Raw genomic sequence first — 26,977 nt, forward strand, 5'->3', positions numbered from 1 at the left:
TCATTAATAGTAGTACATCAGCTGCTCATGTATTTAGGCAAAATCAGTAGGATCACAGAATTTTTTTTTTAATCTGTTTACAGTAATTGTTTTCTCCAGAAACAAGCCACATTAGTTTTATGGTTGTTAGATTTTCAATTTTTCAGAACAATTTGGTCAACTACTGTTTTGTTTAGAAAACATTAAATACACCTGAGATTGCCAGCTGAGCTCTCTATATGTCTCCTGGAGATAACACTGCTGTGATGAACAGTGAAACAAAACAAACGAAACGAGGTAGGTTAAAACAGGAAGCGCAACACAGATATCATTTTTGCAACACCTTGATACCACAGGCGGCCATGCTTGTAGCTTTGGAAAAAAAAATCCCAGTCACGTAAAAGTTCAAATCATCTGAGTAAGAGTTTATAAGGACACAAGTCAACCTGAACTAAATACACACGTATCTCTGCACAAATGTTGTTTACCATATGTTGGGTAATTTGGAGGAAGGTAAAATGATTAGGGTTTTAGAATTTTGGCCAAAGCCTTGCTTTCAAGTTCTACAAAATCTGAACCAATGATGCCTGCTGTGTCTCAGGCAGGCACTGTAGTCTAGTCCCTTCTCTCACCAACCCGAGAGAGCACGAGCAGCTCAGAAACATTATCATCATTTTCTTCCAGTCACAGTTTTCATCTTGAGAAAGTGGCACCATCAGCAGAAAGCTGGGAATGACCAGAGCTTGGATGTCATTCATTCCCCAATTCCCAGAAAGAAATCAACAAAGTCTCATTCCTAATGAAGCCCAAACTGAGAGACCTCCTAGCCAGGAGGCTTTGTGCATTAAAAAAAAAAAAAAAGTGTGTGTGTGTACATATATGTATATTTTAGCTTGTTTCCCAGAAGCTCTTTCTGTAAGACCTCATCTGCCATCCCATCTTTTGCCCTGACCTATTATATAATAGCTGAGGGAAAAAAGTGTTATGGGGTTCCTCAATTGCTAGAGCCAACTCAACTCAATGGCACTACTACCCCATTCAACACGCACCATTCTGTACAGGGCCATATAAAAATAGGGCCTGTCAGACTCACAAAAATGGTAGTTGATTTTATTAGTCTAAGGCTAGTAGTTTAGCCATTTAAAATCTATTTCCCAAAAGAGGGGAAAACTAGTAATTTTCTTCTCTTAAAAATTCATTAGCCAGTTGCTATCAAAAAGCAACCTTTTGGGTTGGTGAAGGCAAAAGAGTTCTAAAATTACCCCACTGTGCAGTTACGGCCTTCAGTGTAAGATAAAGTACATTTATTGTGCTGTCTCTCACCATTTGAAATTGAAAATTTTATAACATATCATATACTTAAAGCTAGCAGGCAGTCAGATTAAAATGGACTAACTTTCTCAGTATGCATTTCCTCCCCATTCTTACAAAGTAAGGGGGTAAAGAAAACGGGGGGGGGGGAACAAAACAAAACTCAAAACCCACCATAACACAGCTTAATCATAGAGCACACAATATTTGTTTCTATCCCTAGCTCCGAAGGGCACATGGTCCATCTCTGTCCACAGACAACGCAGCATTCTTGGGGATCTCCTGGAAATTCCTGCCACCTTTTTCTCTCCTTCTCAACCAGGCTGCAACATTGACAGATGGACTGTATTGGGGCGGGTGGAGGGAGAGGAAAAGGGGAAAGCGGTATGTTCAACCAAGCCTTTTGATTCTGCCTCTAGACTGGCATAAGTCCACATGAGTTAGGTTCTTTTAAATTAGAAATAACGCCATGAAGATAAGTGCCAAGTGCTCTTCTGTTACCAGTTCATCATGGAATTTCTGTTGAGGGTCATGAAAAACACTTGGCTACTTCCTCCAGATCGCACGGATGCAAAAAATACCTGTTTGAAATTAAAAAGAAGTTAGTTCAACTGCATGGTTTCTTTCCCTCTTTTCTTCAACCGTCCATCCATTTTCTCTCACATGTCCTAGCCTTGCCACGTGTCAGCTCTTAAGACTCATTGGCTGGTGTTTATAAAGTGCCTTTTAACACAGTGCATCCTCCTGCCTTTATTGCTATGATTGTTACTATTCCTTCTTGTGGGATTGGCCGTCAGGGACATGGAAGGGGCTGTGTCTTGATTGGTAACATCCTGTGGGCACTCACATTTTAAAAGGGAGTTTCGTGCTAGGAACCGTGCTTGATTTCTGGCCTAGGACATAAAGGTCCTTTGTTCATTTTTGGAAAGCCACAGAGGTTCTTTTTCTCTCCCCCATAATGACAACAGGGCAGACTTTAGGACCGAAGAGAATCCTTTCAAATTCCCAGAGTCAAGGGAGAGTTTCAGGCCTAACGACCACCAGACAACTTTAGTTCTCAATGTTTTTAATTAAAAAAAAATCAAATGGTTGTGGTCAGGTAGGGCAAGGTGTTCAACGCCTAGTCACTTGGGCAGTTCAGGCATTAATGTGTGGCTTCTCTGCTGATGCAGGCAGATCCTAGGCCGCAGGAGATAATAAGGAGAACCACGGTCCATTAGGTGTGGGTCTGCTAAATCATTTTATCAAATAACCGAGAGAAGTAAGCAAAATTTGAATTGCTGCTTGCTTGAGCTGAACGTCAATGCACCATTGCCCTGGGAAAATGATATTCTGGTGGTGGCCTAGCCCTTCAGTCAGCCAACAAGGCATTTACTTTTGTCACTAGTATAGTCTCTGCTACTTCAATTCCACAACTTCTCCAGAAGAATGCTGTCTCTCCCAGTAACTTCTTAGGAAGTTCAGTGGAAGTGCTTATCATTCAGCTAATGCTACATAGTAAGTAAAGCTACTGTTTGGGTCAATGAATCAAAGTGGAGAAGCACAGGGGGCCCATGGTAACACAATGAGGGAAAGCAAGGGCTGCTATTGTCTCCAGGTTGTGAGGACTTTGGGCTCTAACCCTCGGGCCCCAGGTACTGGTGTGGTCCCAGCCTGTTCCTGAGGGTGTGGGTGTGGCTTGGTGGGGTGGGTCTTTAATGAACTAGGAGGGTGGGAGTCCATGCCTGGATCTTATGATCCCCAGAAACGAGGTGGGGGCTGGAGTTTTACTAGGGGTCAGTTCTGTTTTCTGACATACGCTGGTCAGGCTCTGGAACCCTCCTCACCGCCCACAGCTGTTGTCCACCCAGACCACACCAGACCAGAATAGTTGGTCAGGGTTGAATCTCGTCTAGACTCACATCTCTAGGATTGGACTAAGACCAGCCTGGCCTCTGGGGAACCGGGGTGGGCCATGAGATGTACGTCTGTTCAAGCCATTGCATTCTTTTCTATAGGTGTTTATGACTGGGAACATAGTCACAAAGTCACAAGGGATGAATTCACAAATGTGGTATAGCTTAGTTACTAAAAACTCTGGGTTAGTCTACAGGGAAGACAAAGGAGAAGCGGCCTGGCTGCAGAATACCCTCCTGAGACGACCGATCATGCCAGACGGACACCGCCACTTTCATCGGCAAGCAGTCCCCCTATGACATTTCAGAAGAAACATGGCTGGAATGACACAGGACATGGCACTAGTTGAGTTTGTGATTGTGCATTCCTTAAGGAATGGGTGACATTTTTAAGAAGCTTATAGTTCTACACGTCAAGTGTTTTACATTTAAAGGCGAATAGAATGTGATGGGTTAGGTCCTGATAGTGACATTGTGAAAAGTCTAAAAGTGGAATATAAAGTTGACCCAGTGTGAGATGATTAATGATGGACCAACTCTTCTAAGTGCTAAGGAGAATTTGGGTGTCTGCTGAGTCATCATAGGGCCTGCAGGCCACAGAAGTTAGTAAGAGTTTACAAGAAATCTTTAGATGTGTTTGTCTTTTTGGATATGTGAATAACATATTTTGAGGGATCACATAAATCAAACCAAATAATGCCATTTCAAGATAATATTGTTTAACACAGACATGATTAAAATCAGCATAAAGGAAAATGAAGGTTTCACAGGTACCTGGTGGTCTCTTAAAATGCAAACACTAATGCAAATGTTGAAACGGATTTACCTTATCATTTCTTTCACATAGAAACTTTAACCTTTGAGCTCGCTTATGCATAAATACTCCATCCAAATGTCCTGTTTCCACTGACCGGATCTCAATAGCTTTCTCGCCCCAGCCCATAATCTGATTGGAATGAATGTAGGCTGTCAAAAGGAATTTCCAAAACTGCATTAAAAACATTAGATGGGCAATAACTCACAGCATCTGTTCACATCTTAACCACAAAAATGACAAATGACTTGAGATAAACAGACAAAGCAAGTCTTACAAGTGTTATTCACAGACTTTTTTTTTTTTGTGGAATCAAATGGTGGTTTCACATTTCTTGACTTTCGTTTCATTTGGGGGGTGTAACTGCTGAAGGAGATAAGGAATGGTTAACCTACCCACGGACGTGGGCATTTCTCCCCATTGGAGCACCACATCCTTAGTAATCCGGCCGTAGGTGTTTACATACACCCCCTCATCCTCATAGCAAACAAGCATTTCCATCCCATCTGTTTTAGGCAAGATGACAATGGCATGAGGAGTGATATTGCCCTGAATCTAGAAGACAAAGAAAGACCAGGCATTATTCTTTTTAAAAATAAGAAAAACGTCTTGACTATTAAGCTCTAAGAATTGCAAAAAAGAGGTTTTCTTTTCCCATTTTCATTCTAGAGACTGACAATTTGATGGGCTTCACTTAACCACCCACCTGTCACATACCATGGTAAATACAAACTTAGGCACTAGGTTGAGATCCAATTTACCTGTTCCTAAAAATATCAACTCTGGAACACCTACTATGTGCCAAGCACGGGGCCCTTTACACATACAATTTCTAGTCCTTAGAACAGCTCCTCATGGGAGATATCTTTGTCTACAAATGAGGCAACTGCATTTCAGAGGGATTATGTAACTTGACCAAAGCTGCACTCCTGTTTGGTGGTAGAATTGGAATTTGAGCACAGGTCTCACAGACATTGAAATTCATGTGTCTTCCATTCTGCTCCCCAAAATGATGAGGAAAATGCAAACCATCTGAATCTGATGGAGATAGCCTACATGGAGCCAAAAGGTGGGACCAAAATGTATTCCTACAAAATAGGCTAGAGCATATAACACAGATTGTTTATCTGGGTGTCTAAATAACCGAATATTCCATTGATGGTTTGCTTGGAATAAAACTTTAAATTACCACTCATTAAAAAAAGTCTTACTATTGAAATAAGTGTAGATTGACTTGTTCTATGAAGAGACATGGTGCTGCTGTGATCCCCTGGCTGAGAATGTCACAGCAGTCCAGCAGGTGCATGGTGGGGAGGGATGGGAGGACCAAGGATGATCATGGTGATTCTCCAGTCACCTTACCAAGAATATGAGCTGTGAGTCCTGCGTGCACATGTGCACACATGCAGTGAAAAGCTGCAATGCAGCAATGAATGACACGTGTGTGTGTGCGCGTGTGTGTGTGTGTGTGTGTGTGTGTGTGTGTGTGTGTGTGATTTGTACTAAAACAACTTTTTTTTTCTCAAATGTACTTTTGGGAGTAAAGTCTCTAAACTCTCAAACTACCAATTAGCAACAGATTAGGTCTCAGAGTTTCCTGATAAATAGTTTCTACTGTATGTTAGTTAGCCTTAGCATTACATACAGGAAATGGAACTTAGACTGCATCAATCTTACCAAGCGAAACAACAGGCAGGGTTTTCTTGTAAAAGTCATGTTTCAAGCAATGTGTCAGTATAGCAATCTTAGTACTACAATTTAAAGGGCCCTGTGCCAAATACTTTAGATGCATTACTTCATTTAATGCGGATGATAACCCTATGGGGTAGGTCCTTTTAGCTCCATTTTACAGATGTGAAAGCTAAGGGTTGGAGAGACTGCCTACTGGGTCCATTATTGCAAAATAAATATATGCTAGAGCCAGGGCACACGTTCCAGTGTGCCTGATTCTACTACATGACACTGCCCTCAAGTTGAAAAGAGGAACAAAAAGAGCAGGAAAAGGACCATTGGCCTTCTCCTACATAAAATGAACCAATCCCACCTCAAAAATTGAAAATAGGAACTCGTCTATTGTACTCTTGCTTAAAAAACAGAATTTATGCCCTTGAAGGAAAAAATACCATATGTATTTTAATCTAAAGTCCAATAAGGCAACATGTCTAGTAAATGGAAAACAATTACTATTGTATGTGACTCAGTTTTGAGCAGTCATAAAAATTAGTGAAATTTACATGTTTTATTTATTAAAAGCATTGTCTATTTAGTGAAGGCCAAAAGTCCACCTGCTTTACTGACTAGTAAAAATCAGCATGACTTCCACTAAAAATGTGCAAAAGCAAATCTCATTGTATATGCACGTTGTTATACACACAGCCTTGATAGTCTGCTTCCAGGACTTACATGAGATGGTATGTAGATATCATAAGAGTTTCCTGAATCAACATCAATTACATGGAAACCAGTGTGTGAACCAAAAATAACCTTTAATCTTTGACCTTCTTCTACCGTGAGATCAACAAGCAGTGGCTTGTGCTGGAGATCTGCAAAAGACTTTAAAAATCACCCCATGAGTGTACATATCATTCAAAGAGGTTACCTTAATTTTTTTTCTTTAAGCCATTGCCTGATGGAAGTTAATGTCTGACTTTCTGAAGCTGGAAAGCCAGGAAATTTCTCTTTCAATTTTAGGCCTATTCATATCCTGGTTATAGAAAGGAGGGTCTAGCACCCATTTGTACCCCCTTTTCCACCCCTTGTCTTTTAGGGCAGCGAAGTGGTTTAGAGTTGTCAATTTTTGATACTGTCATCATCTGTTAAAAACTTGGTGCCTGGGTACTGCTGTTCTTTTCTGTTTGTTTCTGGCTTTTTCCCTCAAAAGGAGGTCCAGTCACTTCTCTGGTCCCTCTCCTTCCCATGTGACAGCCAGACCCATGCATGGCTGCTACCTTTTCAGAGACAGCCTGGGGTGGGCAGAAGGGCCAGCTCTGTGCTAAGCCTGTTCAGGGTTAATGGGGATGCTCTGGTTCTGATCTTCCTTCAGTGAGTGAGCGGGCATCAGGCTGGCACTTCCTCTAAATTTAATGCTGAGATCTGAGACTTAGGTTTTGGTGATAGTGAAGGAACATCTGTGTGGGACATCACAAGACTCAAGATTCATTTGTTTTTTTGTTTTTTTACATGAGTGTTTATAGCAGGTTTATTCATAATTCCTCAAACTAGAAACAACCCAGTTGTCATCCATTGGCAGGCGAATGGTTAAACAAACTGTGATATATCCATACTATGGAATACTACTCAACAAGAACAAGGAGCAAACTACTGACATATGCAACAACCTGGATAACTTCAGAGAACTGTGCTTTGTCAGCTAGTTGGGTTTATCTAGAAAGGGAAAAAAAAGAGAGCTCCAGCCAAGTCGATCAAGATTCTACTTGATTGAATCCGGAGCTAAAGCCCTAACTAGCCATCCAGTCTTCTGCTTTTCTTTGCTATTATTTAATCATCCTCTACCTTTACTGGGCCTTGAAGTCTGGGAGAGAATTTATGAAACCACAAGTGCCCTCCTGTAATGCCACTGCCCCCTAAAAGACCCCTCTCTCTTCATGTTTTGCTAATATTGTTGTCACAGTAATGGGAGGTCCTAGCCTCACAGGCTTCTCCTATGGGAGGGCTCGACCCCCTGCCAGCTCGTCTTTTCCGTTCAAGTCCTTGCCTTTGTTCTTCCCTTGTTTCAGGCTGGGTGTGACCTGCTGAACAAAGCATTTTGCACTCTCTCATGTACTTTGGCTAATAAACTGATGGCAGTAACTTTAGAACCGGAATGGGATCTTGATTGAAAAGCTTTTGCGGAGAGAGATTTTGGCAGAACAGCAGCACCATTTTAGCTTTTCGGAGTCATCCCTTAAGTGTTATTACTAACCTAATGCATTCCAAAAATTTCTCTCCATAAAAGTGGGGTTATGGAGGGGAGCCCATTTCCATTGATGATTCTATCATCCCGAGCACATCACAAATGAGCACCTTACGCTAAGGGAACAAGAAAGAAGTGGGTGACTCAGCCCTGAAGAGGGCCTAATAATGTTCCCAAGGCAGCTTGGGCCTTCATGTGGCATATGTGGCAGGAAAGCATACATAACAAGTCGAAGGGAATAATTGTCAAAAGTGGGGAGAAAGTGAAGGGCAATGAGATATAAAGAAAGATACACAGGCAGAGAGAGAAAAAACAGAAGATAAAATCACATTGGCTATGGATAGACTGTGCAGATCTGAAAACACTGGAGTGCCCACAAGTACTGGTCCTTCTGGTATCTGGGCGTCAGCTTTCATGATCTGGGGCCAATGGGACTAGCATATTCCCACGCCACTCCTGTTGCATCTCATGACTGATCGATCAGTCCAACCACAGTGGGTAGAGACTCAGACAAGGTCAAAAATGAAACAATCATCAAAATTGAAGAGCACAGGAAACGAGGGCAGTTTCAGGTGTGACTACAGTCAGCCTTCATTTCAGAGAAATCCAATAGCCTCAGGGACATGGCGCATCAAGTGAGTTTTAGGGACGTTACCCAAAAAGGCTTACAGGGATTATAAGATTTAGGGACTCAGTTCGACCTTGAGATTCAGGGCTGCTGTTGGTTTGCCTGTTTCAGATGACATGTCAGACAGTGCCCTAGTGAGGTGGCTGTCTAACAAATCTCACTGCGTTACATCACAATCAATTATTTGCCAGGGAATCATTCTGTACTAAATGCTCCTTGGAGATGATAATTCATAGACCTGAAATGGAGGAAGGCATGCCCCAATTTTCTAGCATTTAAAGAGACTTTAATTTTAGAATAATACATCTCAGAGTTCCTATACTTTTTAAAGAGTTTTATTATACATAGGAATATTAATGTTAGTCTATGTGCAAAACAGACCATTTTGTTAACTGGTAGAAAACTAACATAAAAAAAGGCCCTTTTTAGGAAATCACATGCCTGCTTACCTTAAATGCCATGAACTTATGATATGGTTTAGGAGCCCAAGCATATATCTCCACAGCATTCTTTAAGGCAATCACCAAGAATTTGATCCTTTCATATTTAACTGTAATAGAAAAATTATACATTAAAGAAGTATACCAATTTACTCAAGTTTTTGTAGTAATGAATGTGTAAGCCACAATAGGCAAATATACATGTCAAACCATAATTGAGGGTGATGCTGTTGGTGTGGGTTTTCTCACAGATACAGGTTTCGCTTCCTCTAGTGTATTTGGTTTGCAGAACACATGGAGCCTTTTGCTTTATATTGAAGGTTCTTCATCTAAAGATGTAACTGGCTTAGGAATATCTTTAACCACTAAATCTAGATGTGAATTATTCATTATAATAAGCATCTGCATAATATCCCTTGATGTTTCCTTACTTGGTTTTCATGTTCACCCACGTGTAAGTAGCCGTGACCTGGTAGAAAAATTAGCAAATGGGTAGAGACATAAAGGCTGCTGTCCTTATTATTCAAAAGTGAATTCTAATTTTTATGAATTTATAAGGGATTAGAAAAGGAACCCTAGAAAAATCCCTCCCTCCTCCTGCTATGTGAGGGTGCAGTGAAAAGGTAGCCATCTATAAGCCAGGAAGAGGGCCCTCACCAACACTGAATCTGCCTGTACCTTGATCTTGGACTTCTCAGTCTCCAGAACTGTGGGAAATAAATTTCTGTTGTTTATAAGTCACCCAGCCTGTGATATTGTTATAACAGCCTGAACAGACTAAGACAGTACATATGGCTGTCATTTTCTTTATATAGTATCTAAACAAACAGAATATTCTATGCCCTAAAGAAATTCGACAGCCCAGGATAACTGACCGAATTCTTGCTCTTTGAGCTCTTTTTCTGTAGCATGCCCCTTCTGCTTATACATTCTGTCTTTAATATACTTTCAACTACTACTTTTTTTTTTTTTAAGATCTTATTGGGGAATTAGGGAAGGGGAACCGTGGTGAGGAATTGGGAAAGGGGAACAGCCAAGTTGTAGTCCTTCAGTCTTAGTTGTGGAGGGCGCAGCTAGCTCAGCTCCAAGTCCAGTTACCATCCGGCTGCCCATCGGCAGCTCAGGGCAGCTCAGTTCAAGGTGCTGAGTTCAATCTTAGTTGCGGGTGGGCGTAGCCCACCACCCCATGTGGGAGTAGAACCAGCAACCTTGTTGTTAGGAGTACGTGCTCTCACCAGCTGAGCCATTCTGTCACTTGTTGGCAGCTCAGCGCAGCTCAGCTTGGGTGCAGCTCACTGACCCATGTGGGAATTGAACCGGCAACCCTGTTGCTCAGAGCTCGCACTCTTAACCAACTGAGCCACTCGGCCGGCCCTCAACTACTTCTTTAGCAATTTATGTATATATTTCTAATAGATAATGTTATTTCTTGGTTTTTTTCAGTTACAGATATTATCTACTGACTTTGTAGTATGGAAAGGATTTAGTCTCTTATAACCATCTCCTCCCTCTTGTTCTCTCTTAAACACACACATTTCTTCCTCTCCCACACCCTCAATATAGTTATATTTTTAATTTTTTGTTAAATCAACATTTGTGTTAAAATTATTGTTGTTCACAGATGAAGCACATAGTATGCCATAATTACATTTACTTTCTTGTTTTCCTTCATTTTTTTCATGTCTCTGTTTTCTATGTATCTATCTCTAAGCACGTGTGTTTACTTTCTGCTAGTGCTGTAAATGCCTTCAACACAGTCAAACATGACAGGTAATCTATTAGTAAAATTTTATTTTTCTTGGAGGTACCTCTTTCGGAATTCTCCATTGTTCCACTCTATCTATCTATCTATCTATCTATCTATCTATCTATCTATCTATCTATCTATCTATCTATCATCTATCTAGTTATAGATCTTTTTGGTTCTATTTTCCTGCAGAACTCTGGCTAATACAGATGGGCTATGAAGTACTAGGTGAAAACAATCTTTCCCTCAAAATTTTGAAGCCTTGCTCCACTGTTATCTAATTTTCTAGCATTGCTGATAAGTCCCAGGCCACCTGTTTCTGGGTCTATTACATGTAAACTGATTGTTTATTTATTTACTTATAATCTGGAAGCTTTAAGGACCTTCTCATTTCCTGGGTACTGAAGCATATTCTTACGTTTTGTTGTGAGTCTTTTTTTCATCCACCATATTTGGTCCTCCATGAATACTTTTAATTTGGGATTTCAAGGTCTTAGTTATAAAAATTTTTCTTGTATTCTTTCTTAGATCCTTTCCTCGCCTTCCATTTCTTATTTTCTCTTCCTAAAATTCATGTTACTTAGATTTTGAACCACTTGCACTGATCTTTTTCTTCCCTTTTTTTTCTTTTCTTTTTTTTTTTTAGCTGAGCCATCCTGCCACCTGTTGGCAGCTCAGCGGCAGCTCAGCTCAGGCCGGGAATTGAACCGGCGACCTTGTTGCTCAGAGCTCACACTCTTGAGTGCGCTCTTAACCAACTGAGCCCCTCGGCCGGCTTTTTCCTTAACTTTTCTTTCCTCCCCCAGCTTTTTACTTTTTGTTCTACTTTCTAGGAGATGTCTCATCGCTATCTTCCAACGCTTCTATTACATTTTTATTCTTTCCAATATATTTTAATTTTTAAGATGTTTTTCCTTGATCTCTGAATGATTCCCTCCAGCCATGCTCCACATTTTTTAAATAGCCCCTCTTCTTCTTTTATGGAAACAGTTTTTATAATCTCTCTGAAGTTATTATAGTTTCTTTCTTTAAAATTTTATTCCACTCCTCATTATCCTTGTTTCCTCTCAAGTCCTTTCTTTCTGTTTAAGTTTCCTTCCTGTTAGTGGATTTCCCCATGTCTGGTATAGGTGGGCTTATCAGGCATTTCAAAGATCAGTACCTGAACATCTTTTTTTTTATGGCCATTTAGTTTCTCCAAAGACAAATCTTTCAATCTCTTGTTTGGGAGTTTAAGCATGGCTGCCAACATTTTGGGAACTAAACAGGGATGGGTGTGTGTGTGTGTGTGTGTGTGTGTGTGTGTGTGTGTGTGTGTGTGTGTCCTCACAATCCAGTATTCCCCACCATCAGATTGGCTGTGCCAACCTTGCGTCTTCTGTTTCATTGGGGGAGGGTGACAGCCTGACTGGCTTCTGGAGGGCTTGCTGCTCATCAACTTTCTAATAGTTCTTTTATTTCCAGTTTGACTCTATACTTCTACCTCAGATATACCTGAGGCCTCATGTCCTGGGCCTTTCTGGGTTCTGGTAAGTGACTGAATTGATTTTGATGAATTTACTCACTGAAAACTTAAAATTCAGCATTTCTTGGTTGTCTAGGTTTGTTTTTTAGTCATCTAACTACTCTTGTTCCATTTTGTTGACATCTTATTTGCTGGTTTCTCTTCTGCTCCCTTTATCCTTATGGGTTTATGGTATTTTTATTCCTTCATTGTCATTTTAGGGGGTGGGAGTGGATCTAAATGTTTAAACTGGAGCATAGGACTTTATTCAGATTTCATCTTTTGAACTTCATCCATCTGACTTTTTTTGGAAATAATGCAACTATACTTAAAGATTCAGAAATGTCTTAAACTGGTCACAAATACATCATTAATATCTGATATTAAAAGAAAAACAACTTAATGAAACTAAACTAAATAATTCAGATTGAGTATAAAGCAATTCCATGTTTTGGGACTTACCAACTTTGTAATGTATGCAGCCTTCCAAGTCCCCAACGGTGATCCAGCCCTGTTTCTTTTCCACTTCTGGGTCATTGTGTAGGATTCTATTTCTTAACCATGAAAGATAGTAAACTCGTAGCTTATTCTTCTTTCCTGTTGAAATAATAGAGCTTTAATTTCAAGCCCCTGTGATGGCTTTTTCTTTCAATCTTTCCCCACCTCCATTTTATTTTATTCATTAATTTTTATTTGCAATTTTTTTTTTGTGTGTGCGCGCACGCACATGAAGGCACACTAATCAGTGTCATCAAAGTGTTGTCTTGCCAAGACTTGTGATTAAAACAGCTCCAAGTACTCTAAACGAATAACCATTTTATAATTTGTCTTTACCTTCAGGTGGTTTCTTATTTGAGCAAGTTGCTCTTACTCTCTCTTCTCAATACAAAGGGCACTGTGCTGAACTCAGTAAGACCTAATTCTGTAACAGAATGGTTGATCAGAGCTCTAGAATATTCTAGATCTAATTACATGAAGAGGTGTTGACAACTGGGCATTTTAGCATACTTATGTGTGGCTGCCTTTCCTTTGCTTTCTAACTTAACAGCATATGTTAATGGAGAGTCTCTTATTTGCCTCCTCAATGACTTTAAAGAGGATAGCTGGTAGTAGTTTTATTTTACCTGATTAACCAAAAGGGGAATTTTATAAGGAGACAAGAGAAAAAAGTTCATTGAAGGCAATCTGGGCTTAGAAAATAACTGTGGACACATTTATGCTGAGATCACTGAAGGGAAAACCAAACAAAAATAGGAAAGGAGAAAAAGATGTGTACTTAGAAAAAAAAATTAAAAGTTTCCTTTGGTAAAGTGATCCTGGAATAAAGAATTCCTAGTATGATAAGAAAACATCTTAAAAATACTGAAGAATACACATGGAGCAAAATTTAATACACTCCACGAGATTATCTGCGTATCAGATAAGAAAGTGTCTGTTGGAATGGCTCTTTCTAAGTAATCAGAAATTTAGGCCTGTGGGTTTTACTTCTTGGGTACTTCTTTTCCTTTGATTTCCTCTTAGGTGTCAAAAGATGTTTTATATTTTACAGATGTGCTATATACCAGAAGAGAATTCATTAAGGCAATCTACACTGGATTTGACAGGAGAGTATATTTACAACTTAAATTAAGGAATCATTGTGCAGTTACTATTCCTTTTTGTAATCAAAAGCCTAGACTATGTATTGATCACAATAGCTAGGATAGGCAAGAGAACTAGTGCCTCTTCTGTTCTATGCCAATACAGGCCTGAGGGCAGTTCAAAAATCTTTTAATCCTATTTTCATTTTCTTCTTTCCCCATCTATACCTCATGATAAGAGGATACGCTTACACTTTAAAAAAATGGGAATGAGTCACTAACAACATAAGGAAGCCTGAACATGAATTTTCTGGTATCATTTCTACTTTTGGTAGGTGACTGGCTGATGGATGATTCAAAATTTGATTTGGGAGTATAGCAATCAAGAAGGCAACTAAGCAGAACAAAGGACTACACTGAATTAAACTCAAATGGTAACACAAGAAAAATTTACTTGGTTAACTGTTATGTGGGGAGAATAAAAAGAAATGAAATGGAACATTCAGTGGAAAGGTAAAAGAAAGAGGGAACTCCAGCATCAAATGAAGGCATTTTTTTCAAAATAGAAGTACAGCAAAGAGTTAAACTTTATTCAAGGTTCAGCCCAGTAGTGCTGTATTGTCTCTGCAAAACAATGGCTGAGTGCAGAGTCATTTTTTTTCAAACTTGGCTGCATATTGGACACACCTCAGGAGCTATGAAAGCCATAGATGCCTGGGCCCCACTCCAAGAGGTTCTGACCCATTGGTCTGGGGGTACACCCTGGACCTTTCATATCTCCTCAGGTGGCTCTAATGTGCAGTGGTACAGCTGCTTTCATATTGGATGGGAGGGAAGTAGAAAAGAGGGGTACTATTTACTACATTCCTTCAAACACCATCACAAAGAAAAAAACTTTCAATAAACACAGTCTCTTTTAGGTTACATTTTTGACTTTTCAGTAATAAGGCCTTCACTTCTGTCTTCATCTTTTTTTTTTTTTAAGCTCTTTTTGGGAACCAGAAAGCTGCAGAGTGTAGCAGTAATGCTCCCCACATTCCAACCTTTTTGCAGACTCAGTCCACCCAGGGGGCCAGCTGAACTTGCTAAAACATCAGTAGACTATGAACTAGAGCAGCTCTTGTGAGAAGAGAGAGCAGAAAAATACCTGCTTACAAATTTCCCACTCCTGGTAGCCTACATTTTTATATTCTCCATCTGAGAGTAGATAGCAATGACTGGTGTGCAGACACCTTAAAACGATCCTTGCTGAGCCCTGGTGAAGGTTAAAGTCCTACAAAGATACCGCCTTTGTGGTATGTCCCTGCCTAATGCAGATTTCAAGCTGAGGTGAGAGACTTCCCTTTGGAGGTCAGAAAGTCCAGAGTTACAAAATGAGGGTGATCTCACTCTGGCTATACTGCTATCATTTATTGTGTCACTTAATAGCTGGGAAGGGCAGAACTTACGGTTTCTTTAGAAGTGAGGTGATCATCTTTCCCACCTGTGCATACCTGGAGGACTCGGTTATCCTAGTAACATACCTGATATTGTCACGAGGACATTCAGTCCCTCTAGCACATCCATCTGCTGAAATCGCCTCCGGTTGATCAGATTGTAGACTTTGCCTTGCCCACTTCGGTCCAAAAGCATCAGGCCATTTTCAGTTCCCACCAGGAGGTTTACACCTGCAAATTTAAGAAGCACCCTAAGACTGATTTTTTTTACAGGCTTTAACCTTCTGCGTCTGAGGTCGCTGTAAAACCTAAAAAACTGTGCCTTGTAAATATCAACTAATGGGTAAGTAGGTACGATAGTAGGGACTGCAGAAATAAATGCCCTGACATAGTAATTAAATCACTTTCTCCTTGGTAATGAAATTATTTTTCTTTTAGAAAATGGTAGCAGCATTTATTACATCTAGCCATTTATTACCTAGTATAAAGAGTCCTTCCCAAGAGAAGTGCTAGGCATAGCTGTGATACTACCACAAGGTGCCTTTGTTCCTTTCTTGCAACACTCATCCCTTTCTTGGCTCTCTGTAAATCCCACCTCAAGACTTTCCAAGGTAAAAAGCACCAACTTACCCCACAGAGCTGCACAAAGTATTTCTGAATTGAATCGTTTCTTGTATTTTCTGATTTCTGGTGTGTCGCTATGAGGCCGAATGTTGGTTGGGTTTACGTTTACCACTGAAATCTTTCTTGCTTCATTGAGTTTGGCCTGTTCTTGCCTAAGAAGTTCGCTAGTAAACAGAGCTTTGAGAAAAAGAATCAGAGAAGTCAGTGGCATCTTAAAAAATAACCAATGGAGATATGGAGAAAGGGCTTCAAAACACAATGATTTCTTCTTAGTGTGCATTATATATCATAGCAAAGGCAAGGAAACTCTGAAACTCTGCATATTTTATGTTTTTTTAGTAGAATAAAGTATAAGTCATTCATAGAAGCAGTATTTTATCCATTAGTAAAACAGGCTTATTGACACTACTTAAGTAGTTTTGGGAACTGATAATTCATCTCAAAAAATTAAATGCACCATCCCCATCTCCTGTAATATATGCAGGAAAGATTTACTTTTTGAAATTCCACATTATCAAGTGACAAATTGGCCTAAGTTGAGTCTGATGATTAGTGAGTTGCAGAAGTCTAGAAAGCAAGACTCTTCTCGAAGGCAGCCAGATTTTTGTGGTGGGAAGCACACACCTAGAACTCAACATATCTCAACACACACTTATTAAGTGTCTACTGCGTGCACAGCATTGTACCCAGAAATTGCTTTTGAGAAATATGTGGGAAGTTTGGAGATCTCTGAGGAACAGCTTTTCCTAGGGCCCTTGGATACCTCTGGGCTCCTACCAGAAGCAAAAATAGAAGAAATGAAAGAAAAATGGAGAGAAAGAAATTTGTTTTAGGAACGCTACAAAAATAAAAATATTAATAATAATACAAGTATTTCCTTTAAGACAGGGCCCAAGTAGTAAATGGCTTAACTACTGAATTAATGATGATGATTATTTTTTAATCAGGCCATACCAAAATGGAAAACCAAGCTGTTTCTAAAATATTGGGGACTTCTAGCTTACCGGTGGCTGACGAGTCTTCATCCTCTTCGTCTTCATCAGTGGGAGATGTCTGGTATACTCTGGGGTCCACAAAGGGGGTGAAGGAGGCTTTAGTGCTGCTCCCCATGCCATACTAATCAGTAAGCAAGAAGATTAAGAAGAGCAATCAATAAATACCGCAACAAACAATGCTAACAATGCTTTGCTTGGGCTTTAAAATAATTACAGACTCTTCAATCTATCTAGCTGTTCACACTCAAACCCCCTAGTCAAAGTGCGTGTCCCTCTCTCCAGCTTCTTTCTGGTATTGGTCACTCACTAGCCACTCTGCCTTTGCAAGGTTTCATTAATGACCAAACTGCAAGAGTTGCAGGGAGCAAATTATATTTTGGACAATATGTGGCACCTTAATATCTAGTAAGATGACTGTGGTGACAGAGCTTATGTCTTCCTTGAAGTAAAAGCAATTTCATATTGACCAAATGTTCTTAAGAAAAGCTGACACAATTGGCAATGAGCTAAGTAAGCAGATCCACACAGCAGTGCTTTATCCTAAACACTGTCAACCAAAGGTCCCTCCTCTTGGGGTCGTTGAGCCCTTTCCACAGTGGCCTGGTGATGCAAGTGAACTGGTGTTGGCTCAGGAAACCTTAAAATTTTTAATTCAGGAACAATTTTTCCCGGGGATTAAGATTTTTCCTGCCCACGACAGTTCCTTTAAAAGGATACTTATATTTACATGTCTTATTTGGAGACTTCATGAAAATACTAGGTTTGACAATGTTTCTTGAGGGCTTATTTAAAAAATAAATCGCAAGGGCCTGGACAGCTCCATGAAGACACGAAGTCAGAACTAGACTATTTGAATAGTAAACTGAAATATCAAGGCTTCATGTCACAATATTCCACACTTGAGTTTTGCCAAAGGAGCTTCTTCAATAATCATCTCCCCATTTTGTCTGTCATCGCCATTCCTTCTACTATACTCAAGTTCTCTTAGTATCATAAAAAGACTTGCATTTAACATGAGAAGCACTTCTTTTTTGATAAATGGCTGTAACTAAATGTTTAGTTTTGAACTTTATTTTTAGGTTTTTATTTAAAAATAAAATCAACAATCCATGACCCTAACCACATAAAGAGAAAACCACAAAAATCCAATCTGATCTAATTCAAGATTTCCCCTCCACCTATGGAAACAAAACCATTTCATTCTCCACAAGTTAGGACTCCTTCCAAATAGAGCAAGTTTACATACATCCTTTCTTTTGATCTTTAGAAGAAGTCTGTGATGGAGGTGTGGGCAGCTACTAATATTTCCACTTAGAACTGGAACAGCAGCAGAATTGGAATTGGGATCCAACCCCACTGAGTCTTCCTTGGTACTCACAGAGGGGTGCAGGCAGAAAAAACCTGCTCACACTGCATGAAGCTATAATAGGATGTGACACTTTCCAATATGCTTCTGTGTTCTTTTCCTCTGGGCAAACAAAGCTTATCGGCTCTATAACTTTAGAATCCTAAGGGTGCATCATAAAAAGTCAGTGTGTGGTCAACAGCAAAATCAACAGTGCACATGCTTTATGAACATATGTAGGGCCTACGTGTGAGTCACATGATACTCATGAAACATGACCAGGCACTGTGAACTCATCAGAGTGGTCAGTCTTGGTCAATGACATCTACGAGCATTGCCTAACAGATTGTGTTTCTTGGGGCTTTTTCCTCTGCACTCCTATATAGGAAAGATAATATCCCATTTTCCCCTTTCTCATGCAAGTTGGAGTTTAGAAAGATGAACACTTTGAGAACGTATCAACTTATTGCTTTTTATTTTTCATAAATAAGTCATTTAGACCTCATTTCATTTACATCAAACCTAGTTTGACTAAATTAATGTAAATATGAACCTCCACTGTTGGCCTTGGAATTTCATTAGGCTGAAGTTTCTTTCACTGGCCTGGCAGAGAGGAGGTCCCCATTCTGCTCCTAGCTCTGTCACAAATCAGCTGTGTGCCTTGGACAAGGCTTTAACCTCTCTGAACCTCAGTATTCTTATCTGTGAAAACAAGTATTGGTTCAGATGATAGCTGAAAACTCTTCACTGCTCTGCTTCTATGATTTCTTCCATCTGAGTATATGCATAAGTAGCTCTATAGTAGAAACCAAGTACACATTTCTAGCTGGGCAAAGTTTCAGAACGGCCTGAAGGAGAACACAGCTGTGGTGGCTACTGCCCAGCACCTACTTCAGTCCCGGAGTCCATCTCCTGGGAATGGGTGGAGACGCGCCCCAGGCCCTCAGTTGGGGTCCCAGCTGGGGAGTGACTCTGCTGCACCAGGTCAGGGAGGTTGATGTGGCCAGCGAAGCCATTGCTGTCACTGTGGCCAGATCGCTTCTTCTCTCCAGATGTCTGAGGGGGCACAACACATGGTGGGTATTAGAGGGGGAGGGCAAAGGCCACAGAGTGATGTCACCCCTCACGCAGCACAGGCACAGTGGTCTTCAAATCGACCCACTAGCATGTGGGAAGATAACATTCAAATTTCTATTTTACCTAAGAAAATAAGAAAGAAGTTAAACTTTGCTAATATCTAGTATGTGGATTGACCCTGATGCTTTATGCTGCTGTTTGAGGGACAGACAGTGGTCACATAGATGTGGGGGTTCCCTGTGGGAGGATAGGAATGTTGCGGGTGGAGGGGCTGAGTGGGGCCCACATTTTCAAGTATTTGTAAGTGCCTGTGCATACACACCTGTTAACTGGATTTACAGATCATATTATCAGGTTATAATGACACAAACCCACGAAACAGATACATGCTCTAAAATCTTGCTGAAAAGAAGCAGTGGGATGAGATAATACTAATAATCCATATACAAGTGTACTCCAAGAAAATGCAGAGATGATACCCAACTGATAGGGTTCTCTGTCAGTCACGAGGTCAAAACAATGATTAATTAATCACACCTGACAGGAGTTACCAAAAAAACATGGAAATGATCTAAAGATTATCTGAAAATATGGATTTACATCTATTATCACTAATGTTGAATCTCTCAGTGATGAACTATGGTGCCTTTTGATAGCACCTAGTAAAGAAAACAACGAAGTCATCATGACTAGTCAAGCATTTGAGATGCCATTTATGGCATTCCCTTTTAATGCCCTTTAGGGGTATTTTATAATGTATATATGTTATTGTAATAGGACAAATGCATAAATAAATAAATATACTGTATTATGTGGCATGCTCTAAGATTTTTACTAATAGGGTTTCATGATCTAACAAATTGTAACTCACTGCTTGGCAGAGCAAAGTCCACTTCCAAAAACCCCAGGGAAGAAATAAAGGATTAAAAGACAACTCTGCTTCCTAAAAGCCAGTGCCCATGTTGCATGTAGTCCATGCTAGTACTGAGCTTTCTAATTTAACATTTATGCACCTAGCTCGCTGAGGGTTCTTAGAGCAGACTTGATTAAGTACCGATTCCCTTCCTTGCCTTTCTGTCTTCCATTCATTTACCCAACATTTCTGAGTGCCTACTGAATGCGAAGCATTTTGCTGAACACGCAAGAATCAGCCAGAAACAAGGCAGATGCACTCCCTGCCTTGTTTGGGACTGGCTGGCATGGGCCACGGTTCATGCTGTTCCTATGATCACCTAATGGGCCTGGCCTCTTCTTTCCAGAAACGGTCCTGGTCTTGGTCTTGCAGTTACAGTTCTGCACCTGCCTCTGGTTGGAAGGGTAAAAAAAATATTTTTTGTTTTTTTTTTTCCCCCAAGACGAAATAGACTCCCAAGTTCCTGAAAGGGGTGCATGGAATTGATGTTACCAGGAAGCTTGAGCAATAACTGGACAGCCTTAGTGCCCTCTATGTCTCTTGGTAACATGCTCCTGGCCTAAAAACTGTCCCAGAGAGAAGTATTTTCTGGAATTGTTTTGTCACAGTGCTCATCTGAACATTTCATCTTTTAAATGACATTTCAGGGGTTCTGTCCTAATTTATTCTATAATCCCCTGTTTTATTTGTACTGGGCAGCTTCTCCCTTCCTTCTAACTTCTGTTCAAATACTAAAAAGCCTTTTAACATTTTCCCCCAACTTTCCAGTAGCATAAATCACACATTGTCTATTTCAAGTTTTGCTGTCTCTCTCCTATCAGCAGCATTCTGCCTCAAGCCCAAAACTGATGCAGACACACTGGTTTTCAAAAACCGGAAGAGGCTCACGAAGGGAAATGGCCCAGACAGTGAGGAGCTTGTAGGAATCAGCAATGACCCCTGAATCTTTCCACGTCTGAGTCATCACCCTTTTATTCATTCAACCAGCACCTCCGCAGAATTAAATAGCTTCTGTATGCCAGGCATTCTGCTGGGAACACAAGCATAAGTGAACAACAGTCCTGCCCTCCAGGACTTATTTACAGAGCCCCCAAATCTCTACAATCTTCATGTCCTTACCGTTCCTATGGGGGTGGGCACTAAGATGTCCTAACATATGCCTGGGACCATGCTAAACACTTTATGTTTATATCCTCACAATAACACCGTGGTTTAACTTCCATTATCCCATTTTATAAATGGAAAACTTCAGCGTAAAGAATTCCGTTAACTTGCCCTGAGTGACATAGGTTGTTTAAGTGGTAAAATCGGGGTTTGAACCTCGGTGCTCTAGGCAGCTGCCGTACTACGTGGCTCTGCTCTCGGCTCCAGCTGATTGGACCAGGAACGGACACCTGAGTCAAGCAAGATTGGACTCCCACTGGAATTTACTATTAGGCCTGAGAGATACTGGTCAGTCTCTGCTGGGCAGCTGAACTGGGATGTGGTGAATATTTTGCAATGCGGGGGTGTGTGTTTGGGGCAGGGGGAATGACAGCACGTACATGCGGAGGAAGAGAATACTGGTGTTTGCAGAGAGAGAAGAACAAAGGAGAAATGTGGAAGAAACAGAGATGAGGGGAAGGAGAGACGGGCAGCGAGAGAGCCAGAGATGTGCACACGAGTAGCTGCCTGAGCGCCTGATTCCTTGTTAGTGCTACATAGCCCTGCATAGGGTCCCCAGTCAGTCTGCCTTTGGAGCACTCCTGTGAAATACCTCTGAATCTTTACTCCCATCTCTGATACCTACCCCACACTTTGTTTTTTTCTTATGCTGTTTTAAGTGAGTTCTTTTTCCTATTACTCGTAGCCAAAAGAGCCTTCATGATGGTAAGCTAGTGGGCTGGTGCAGTGGGGTGGCCAGACCTGGGAGAAATACCAGCTGGTCAGGAAGGAAGGTGCTATGGATGGAGGTGCATGGAGTCCCAGGAGGGGCTTCGAAAAGAAAGGGAAGGCGGAGCCAGACCCACGCGGGTCTGCTGGGTGAAGAATGGGCAGCCGTGGGGAAGGGAGAACGACTCTTCCAACAGCTGGGCCCCCATGGACAAAGTGGCGGATGACAGCTGACGTGGTGTTTTCTAGAATCAGAGTAAAGAAAGGTTCTGTGGGGCCAGGCGGCAGGGAAAAGTGGAACCATGGGGCAGGAGTGTGCTCTACAAAGGCAAATTCATGCATCTGACAAGGTCATGGGCAGTAGAGCCGGTATGTTCCTACAGAGCCATTTAGTCCACTCCCACGAGAATGATAGGTTGAGTGAGTTCTCCTTGATGTTTAGCTTGGGGAACTGAATGAATAGCACCCTATAAACTAATTACTATTATAATAAGTTTTTATTTTATTTTCTTATTATCTTGTGAGGGACATACTTTAATTTGCATTTATTTGTTTATTTTCTAATAATGTACTTTTAATGGATTTCAACTCAAGGTTTGTTACTTTAAAAGCCCACATTTGGGGAAGGTAGAATTTGGAGATTGAGAGGATAAAAAGATTTGGGGGCTTTCAACAGATCAAATCATATAAGATATTGATGAATGCTACTTTCAAAGTGATTGATTGTGGTCATAGAGTATCAGAGTGCTTTAACTAATGTGGAGCCATTTGGATGTGGCTGGTAACAGAACTGAAAATGTGGCTCCAAATATCTATTATACTTCAAGGTATTGACTCTGTCATAAAGATTCAAGCAAATTTTAAACCACATTAGAAATCAGAGTCCTTTTATTTGGAGTCAGAGGGTGATTCACTCCAGAACATTTTCCCTCATGTTTTCCCAAGTGGCATAGAGCTAGAAGCCCTCTATATGTCCATTGAAATTATCCACTCACCACCTTGGGAGATTTATACACCAGCGCTGTACAATGTCAACTTCAGCCGCCAGGTCCATTTTTCATTTGAGGCGTGCATGAAAGAAGTCTTTAAAGTCTACTTAAAAGATTTGGCAAGGCCATACAATGAAATTCTAACAAGTTGCTTTGTGAACTATTCTTCCAGTTTTAGCCCTACTGCCAATTATTCCTTTAAAGGCTTTATTCATCTCAAAACCACAGTTCCTTTCTTTCTTACAACACTGAGATGCCCCCTGCCTTTTTGGAGCACAAGTCCTGCTATTAGGGTTTCCCAACCTATCCTGGCTGAGAAGGAGAACGACAGATGGTTTATGTTTACATTTCAGAGGGGAGAGTAGGGAGTAAAAACACATAAAGGGAGAGCTCAAGACAATGGAGGAATGAAATAAAATAAAGTAGTTAGCATTTACTGATTGAATGCTTACATGTATTAACTCATTTAATCACCGTATGAGCCATGTACTGTTACTTTTGACACTTTAGAGATGATAAACAGATGCAGGGAGAGGTCAAATAACTGCCTAATGTCACTAGCTGTTACTTTCTTTCCAAGTAAAGACCTGCTGTCAAACTTACATGGTGACAATAAAATGAAAAAGAAAAGAAGGATTATAATGCCAAGGCCCTTTTGGGTAGCACAGGTACAATGGGGAGGTACTGCATGGTGGAGGGTCAGGTGAAAGGGAACAGGGGGGTCCCCATCCCAAAGGAAATGATGCTCCTAGAGCTCAAAAAAAAATCACTCAAAGTGCTAAGGTGTATTTTTAAGTAGAACTGCGTGCTCCTTTGTTCTTTCACCAATATTGCCTAATAGTCTTTTAATGATAATTTAACTAGATAAGAAGGTATCATCATTTCTTGGAATTACTGAGCATTGTCTTCATAAAATCCACAAGGATAAAACCATGGGGGGAAGAGGCATAATAAGGCCACCGATGCTATTCAGAGACCATCATTTCTATTTTCCTTTGGTAGGAAAGAAACATCTGGGTTTACCAGTTTTTATATCCTCAGGCTGGCGTTCTATATTCCAATTTGCATAGCTCCTACTGAAGAATTTGGACTCATGTAATTAAGTCACCGTACAAAAGTTTAGAAGGATACAGGGAAGAAGGTAGTGGACAATGAAAATCACTCAACCATTTAGAAGCGCAAGTTGCTCCCACCCCATGCTGAAAATACACGCTATGAGCATTCTCTGTGAAAGCTATTTAATAGAAAAACCACTTAAGAAAAGCGCTTCCCCTACACAGTTTTCATACCAGCTTACCTCTCTTATCATTAAGGTGCCTTCTCTTGAAATACTGCTGCTGAAAGTGTCGGCATGAGAAGTCTCCAGCCCATGCGTGCCGACCACGCCCACATTGTACTGCTCCGCGCTCCCGGGAGCTCCCGTAGGTCTGGGATGGGAAGGAACAATATTCAGGATAAGGTATGTTTAGGGAATACCTGTTTCCTGTCAATGTTCTTTTTTTTTTTATTGTGGTAAGATAGACATAAAATTTACCATTTTAACCATATTTAAGTATACAATCCAGTGGCTTCGTCCCATATTCATTTTTAATGTTGCACTGAGGCCTGAACTGGTGTCCCACTTCTGCAGCACCCCCTCCAGACCTGTTGTCCACCAGCAGCCAGAGTGAGTCACCAGGGTCTGTGTGATCTCCAAGCCTTCCCTACCCCTTCTTTGCCCAGCATTTTGCACATGCTGTTCCCTCTGCCTGGAACGTTCTCTCTGACCCTGGCTCTTGGCTGGTTCCCTGTCATTCATCTGATTTCGTCTTAAATGATACTTTGCCTGGTCCCCTCTTATTCATTTAATTTCATCTTAAATGATACTTTGCCTGAGAAGCCTCTTCTCACCACATATCTATGTCTTAGGCCACCGGCTCCTCCTTTTGCTCTTGACCCTTTTCCCTTAATACTCTCATCACAATTTGTAAATCTTTATCTTTTTGACTGTTTTTTAACGTTCTGCTTCTCTCTCGTTAGAACATATGTTTGTGAGGGCAGAGTCCTTGTCTCTTTGCTCATCACTGTATACCCAGCACAGAGCTTGGCACAGAGGAGTACAAAAAATAATCATTTGAAAAACGGGTTTTACACTATTTATAAAGAAGAAATATCAATTATGGACATTCTGGTTTACCAGAGCATCATCAACCAGGCTGTTGAACTCAAATAGTAGTCAGTACTTTTTTAAACCTCTGTAATCATCCTACACTGTGGCACATGTATTTCCAGTTTGCTTCTTGCTCTTATGGTTAAGATACTGTAGAGAAGGGAACAGGATCTCAACATACGCCCGAGAGCAGAGGCTCACATTTCCTGTGTCCTGTGGTGTGACCAAGGCACCAAGGGAAACTGAGAGAACCAGGCAGGTGACGTGGCTCAGGTTTCAGGTTTCAACGTTGTACTGGTGGTTCTCCTATGTCCACCCAGAAGTAGGAACACTGCCTACCTCTCTTATAAAGCAGGAGGTTTTTTTTTTTATTTTTTGTTTGTTTGTTTGTTTTAAAGGAAAAAGGTACCAACTCTTGTTTCTCTCAGGTGTATTAACCACATTTTTTTACCGTTTTATTCTTTTAATTGTTTCTTAAAAACTTAAAATCATCCCTGGTTTCTTGGATCCTGTCAACGTTCAAAGACTTGATGAAATACTCAACCCAAGAAGCAAGAAACATTACAGGGTTATGACAGCTCTGGGACAGAGAAGACACACATCAGGGTTTTATGCAAAACAGAGAGGCAAAAAAATGAGTCCAGACCAAAAAGAAAAATGTGTATCAAGACACTTACTTCGAAATGACTAAACTGGAGCAGTGAGTTGAATGATCTAAATATGGGTTAGAACTGACATGTTTGGGAAGAAATTCCAAAGAAGCATTTTCAGTATTTCATCCCCAGAAAGGAGCTATTAATATTCCAGAAACACGGAAAAGGAAATTGCTGCAATGAATTCTTGACATATTGCTAGATCGGTAAAATAGATTAGTTCTCAAAACTGATTTCTTCACTCATTTATTTAAAAATGTATCTTATTGTTTATATGTTTTAGCTGCCTTCAATTCTTATTTGGTGCAAAACAAATAAATCAATAATGAAGCATATAGCAAGAGTCAAAGTTTTTGGGAAGGGAGCCACTTTCCTTCATCACTCAAGCATTCTTTGCCACTGGTAATGACTAGACGGACAGTGGTCACCACCAGGCTGACACTGTCAAGTTCCCTGTCACTATTAGAGTCCCATGGGAGTTCAAATGTCAAAGATATTTTGACTCCACTTATTTGTTTACCTTGATGATATTCTGATTCTATCCTGACATTTTAATCAGAAATATGGCAATATGGATGAATTTTCATAAAATGTATTTTGTAAAGCTAATTTCATGAAGACAATTTCTTGATTAATTTTCCACCTATCTCAGTTAAACTCTTCCCCAATTTTTGCATTTTCATGGTTATTTTACAAAAATTATCACCACTGGTTCCAATTCTTTTGTGTGTAAATTTTACAGCAAAGATTTGATATACCAATTAATTTTTCTGTCAGTGTCCTTCAAAGGCTTCTGTACCACTACTTCTATCTAGTCCAATTTTTCTGGATCAGTTTTAGGGGTGTACATTTTATTAAGATTTGTCAATTTTTAGTAAATAGCAAGTTTTAGTGTTAGTGTTAGCCACTGTCAGTTTTACCTCTTGCTGAATATTTTTACTAAGGTTATTTTTTTCCTGGGTCAATTTTTACACTTTCAATTTCATGAGGCAGAACTGCTTCATCTATGATAAATTTTTATAGTGAGCAGTTTGGGATGTTTGGAGGTTTTTAAAAAAATGTTATTTCTACTAGCAATAGTCCTGGTAGATGGAATAAGAGGTAACTCGTATT

The 26,977-nt window shown here is 40.4% G+C and overlaps 1 protein-coding gene across 1 annotated transcript in view; it reads right to left on the reverse strand.

The window, feature by feature from the left end:
• Positions 1–383: 383 nt before the first annotated feature.
• Positions 384–26,977, reverse strand: part of TNIK (TRAF2 and NCK interacting kinase) — a 398,889-nt gene continuing 372,295 nt past the window's right edge. Inside the window, exons 23-33 of the mRNA XM_019643919.1 lie at positions 24,360–24,489; positions 19,103–19,267; positions 16,876–16,987; positions 15,878–16,048; positions 15,335–15,478; positions 12,694–12,828; positions 8,990–9,090; positions 6,403–6,552; positions 4,395–4,554; positions 4,012–4,151; positions 384–1,871 (exon numbers count right to left, since the gene is read on the reverse strand). Of these exons, the coding sequence (XP_019499464.1) occupies positions 1,788–1,871; positions 4,012–4,151; positions 4,395–4,554; positions 6,403–6,552; positions 8,990–9,090; positions 12,694–12,828; positions 15,335–15,478; positions 15,878–16,048; positions 16,876–16,987; positions 19,103–19,267; positions 24,360–24,489 (1,492 nt within the window). The 3' untranslated portion in view covers positions 384–1,787. The remainder of the gene's footprint in view (positions 1,872–4,011; positions 4,152–4,394; positions 4,555–6,402; positions 6,553–8,989; positions 9,091–12,693; positions 12,829–15,334; positions 15,479–15,877; positions 16,049–16,875; positions 16,988–19,102; positions 19,268–24,359; positions 24,490–26,977) is intronic.

Source organism: Hipposideros armiger, unplaced genomic scaffold (assembly GCF_001890085.2).
Source record: "Hipposideros armiger isolate ML-2016 unplaced genomic scaffold, ASM189008v1 scaffold_83, whole genome shotgun sequence".
In the NCBI taxonomy this organism is placed as follows: Eukaryota; Metazoa; Chordata; class Mammalia; order Chiroptera; family Hipposideridae; genus Hipposideros; species Hipposideros armiger.